The 4,121-nt window shown below is 33.8% G+C and overlaps 1 protein-coding gene across 1 annotated transcript; it reads left to right on the top strand.

Annotated features, from left to right (window-relative positions):
* The first annotated feature begins 2,601 nt into the window (after window positions 1–2,601).
* LOC118745191 lies at window positions 2,602–3,436 on the top strand. Its single transcript, XM_036478714.1, has 2 exons — window positions 2,602–2,836; window positions 2,911–3,436. Exons 1-2 carry the CDS (start codon window positions 2,746–2,748, stop codon window positions 3,294–3,296), a joined length of 477 nt encoding a protein of 158 aa, XP_036334607.1. The 5' UTR covers window positions 2,602–2,745; the 3' UTR covers window positions 3,297–3,436.
* The last annotated feature ends 685 nt before the right edge of the window (window positions 3,437–4,121 follow it).

The following is a 4,121-nucleotide window of genomic DNA, read 5'->3' as shown; positions in this document are numbered from 1 at the left end:
TAAGTGTTATTTACTTTAACATGAGTGTACACATCATTGCATACAGAAGCCAATAAATTATTTTATATTTATGAAATTGTTGAATAGCAATAATGAGATCATTTCCGCCTTCAGTGTTTAAGTAGTCAAAGAATTCTATACATTTCATTTTAAAATTATTTTTTATTTGCAGTTCACTCTATGTCCTGTATGCAAAAATTTTTTACAATTTCAGTAAATTGTTAAAAAGGAATTGTAAATTATAGGCAGTTCATACTAAAATTTGTTGTTATGAAACTGAAACTTATTTTCGAGATAACTAACAACGCTCGACAAGAAAACGTCAGCCTTATTTTTAAATAATTTAGGCTCCATCATATTATCGCAACTGGTACGCAACGACCCGGCGATATGCCCATAAAAGGATTCATATTTTTGTTGTATTAATTTCTTGGACATACTAAACCCTATCTGAAACATGTCAACTATAGTTAAATTATTTTCTTTTTACTTTTTACAGTACAGTTTAAGGAAGTTCCAACGTTATGTAAAAACCTTAAGAAATTCCTAAAGTATTTCGTTTGAAGTAAAAATTCAGTACAAATCAGTAGAAATTTTGAAAAATCAGGACATTAGCGTACTGATTAAAGAAATGAATAAAATCAGTACAAGAGTTGAAAAATCAGTACTGTACTGATAAAATCAGTACGTCTGGCAACCGTGGTATGCACGGGAGAAGCTTCGCCAAGCTTCGCTTTCATTTTGACGAATAAATAATTCTAAAGAGAAGTGATCAAAAGGAAGAAATTAAAAAAGTCATATTATATATTATCTTAAACATTTAACATTGCATTTAGAGCAGCCACTGGGAAAAATTAACACTTTATTTAGCTATCCTCAAATTAGTAATTTTTTTCTATTAAGTTAAACGCTTATTTTCACTAAGTCAAATTCAATGCGATTTGCGGCCAATTGAGTGAAAACAAATTGTCAAATGGGGCTAAAAAATGGTCTTTTTGATTGATTGAGATCAGAATAGGCCCTCAGATGTGTACATGCGCTGCTAAAGCGGCTATTTGTAAGTTTTTGGCCCATAATATCATCGATAGAATTAGGGATAAAGGAAAGAAATATGTCGACAAATTTTGTTGTCAATATATGACATAATAAAAACCAGCCTTTATTCGCCCATACAGCCCAACGCCTAGGATGTCTTCAAATTTCGTATTTTCTTTAGATGAGAACTATAGCTATTTGACCCATATTCGCTTTTGTTTTCTGGAAATATATTTAAAATACGTTCGAAGTTACTTATACTAGGTTCACATATAAGTAGATTATCTTCATTTTCGAGCTTAACACCCTAATCTGTAATTATAACAAGGGATTAGCCATATAAAATTCGTCCCTTGTTAATCTGTAATTATAAAATAATCTCAGATTTAACCGATAACTTTTCGGTGTCCATCCTAGTTTTATCGATTGTTTTTGCGAAAGAGAGGAGAAATGCCAAAATGTAAAAGCAAACAAAAATGTACGCTAGCAAGTAAAAGAGGTTTGTAAAGGTATTTTTAATAAAATGTTAAGTTAAAATATATTTATATTGCTTATTATAGCAGAAAAACGTGATCACGGTGGCACAAAGAAGGAAAAATAAATTTTCCTTGACATGTGAGAATAACAAGCACAACAAATTTGACGGCTAATAATCTGAGATTTGCCTGTGTAAACGGGGTGATTAAAAAACGAGCTTTGATTGAGATAATATTGATATGTGAACATAGTTTTACGGCAATTTGATTATATTCTCTAGACTTCGCAACTTTTTGTTATCGATAAGTTCCATTTTCCACATCGTTTCCAGCATTCTTAAAAGCCATCCCTTGAAGGTACGCAATAATTATCGCGCATGTATCGTCCGCACCAAATCGTTAATCTTCGTTGCTTCGATAAATTTTCGTTGCCCAAAACGGAGATAGGTATAAAAAATAGTGAATTAAACAAATAAAATCAACATACAAAGTTAATTATAGGATGCCAAAAATATTGCAAAATATAATGGGCATAATCAGAAATAAATTTAAACTAAGCTAGCTTGTTATTTATGTTAATTTTGCCATTTACTTTTCATTCCACCGTCTCACCGGCAACCGATTTGAAACCGCAAAAATTTTCGGATTTGCGAATGCAAAATTGTAATCGTAAATTTGCGATTTGAAAAGTAAAACGCAAAATATTTACGTTTCTGAAAATGGGAACACGGCTGATGAATGTTGTAACTTTTTTAGATACAATCTGTCTCATTTAGGTACATTTATTTTTTGATATTAGCAAAGAACGTAAATCTATAAGAAGAGACAACACGTTATAATTGTAGCGAGTGTTAACATCAGGAGCGCGCCTTCTCTTTTGCCCAAATACGTTTTTTGATTGGATGAAAAGAGAAGGCACGCTCCTGATGTTCACACACGTGTTGTCTCTTCTTATAGATTTACGTTCTTAGATATTAGGTACAACCTGTTTAACCCATTTTTCAACTAGTACGAACCCGAGGTATTTCGGAGTCGGTTGCAATAATTAGGACAAAAACAGAACAAGAGGAACTCTGGCAACACTAAATAAGCACATCGAACAGAACTAAATAATACAAGGCGAAAAAGTATATGGACGGTAGAAATATATTAAAAATAAAAGGTTTAGCTGTATCTACATTAAATTGTCGAGATTACTGGGAAAATAAATTGGACTAAGGATTCGTAACCAATTATGCAGAAGAACAAAAGAACGCGTACATCAGAGGAAAGTGCTTCCATTGTTTATGGAGTGCTCGATGGCGGCCAAAATAGAAGTACCAATTGTAAAAGCACAACTTTTTTGTAATTTCACCCGTACTTCATAACATAATACCTATAAATATTCTGTGCATTACAGGTCAGAAAGGAAACAACAGAAATGTTCTTCCAAGGGGGGCAAAAGGAATAGCACAGCGACGCAACCGACATCCGCTGCTTTCTGAAGATGGTGCTTCCAGCGGGCAACGGATCTATAATAACACAAAATTGTGTGTTATATGCGGGAGCAGTGAAGAAATTGTTGATTTATCGACGAATCCAATAATGAGGAAAACGATGGCATCCTATTGTGGGAATGATAATTTGGTGAGTAAAGTAGTTGAAGTTTGCAAAATTAAAATAAAGGCCACTGCGTTTATACTATTAACTCGCCAGCCACCGTGGTCCGCGGCTTCGCCACGGACGATCCAATATAAAAAAAAGTTCAAGCCCCAAGATTTATTCATACATGTATGTAAAAAATAAAATTTGGGTTAACTTCGCTATAATGCAAGAAAAAGCTCGCAATTAAATGAAAATGGTAAAGCGTACCGTTGAAACGGTACCATCGTATGAACAAAAGGTAAATAAAAGAATTTAATAACATAACTTTTCGAAAGTAAATGCATATACTAGACGAACAAACAAATCGAATTTCGACTTGTGTTTATTTTCTACACACAATTTTTCCTTCTGCCCAGCAAACATTGAGGTTAGTTATCGATTAGAGAATGATTGGAGAACTAGCCACATTCTCCAATATCAAACGTTAGAGAACGATTCGAAAAACTATCGAGAATCATAGCGATCTCGACACCCAAGCTGCCTTCATGGCTCCCCGGAGTTCACCTGAGCAACATAACCCCAACACGACAACCTTCCAACATAACACAGGCAACCACACCCCACCTGCATACACGCCGCCGCAAAACACGGGCGAGGATAGGTAGTTCTAATATTGGAAAATGCATTCGACTTTGAAAAAATAGATATGTGCTCCTTAGTGTAAATAAATATTTTAAAGATTTTCCCTGTAATTTTCTTTAAAGTAATATATTCAAAAATTTGATGGAGCTATGGAACAATAATTTAAACATGGTAGAAGTTATAGCTGCTATTTCTGAGATCTTCACCGATGATCATGATGAACTGCAAGTTTCAAGCTGTTAAAAAATCCCGTTGATTTTTGGCAATTCTTTTGTCCCGGTGTCTTCCATATATAAGAAAATTGTTGAACATATCCACCTTCAACCAAAAAAATTCTCAAAAGTCAGGGATTTTCTCCAACTTAAAACTTGCACGACTTAGACT

The sequence above is a fragment of the Rhagoletis pomonella genome, unplaced genomic scaffold (assembly GCF_013731165.1).
Source record: "Rhagoletis pomonella isolate Grant_MI unplaced genomic scaffold, Rhpom_1.0 Rhpom_scaffold_00008, whole genome shotgun sequence".
Taxonomy (NCBI): Eukaryota; Metazoa; Arthropoda; class Insecta; order Diptera; family Tephritidae; genus Rhagoletis; species Rhagoletis pomonella.
Note: the sequence above shows the minus strand (reverse complement) of the source record. Positions and strands in the feature narration are given on the sequence as shown.

Bases quoted from the DNA above. Each gene is read 5' to 3' on its own strand.
- LOC118745191 (XM_036478714.1), top strand. From the start codon at position 2,746: ATGCAGAAGAACAAAAGAACGCGTACATCAGAGGAAAGTGCTTCCATT. The intron at 2,837-2,910 runs GTAAAAGCACAA...TGTGCATTACAG, and splicing joins CCAAAATAGAAGTACCAATT to GTCAGAAAGGAAACAACAGA.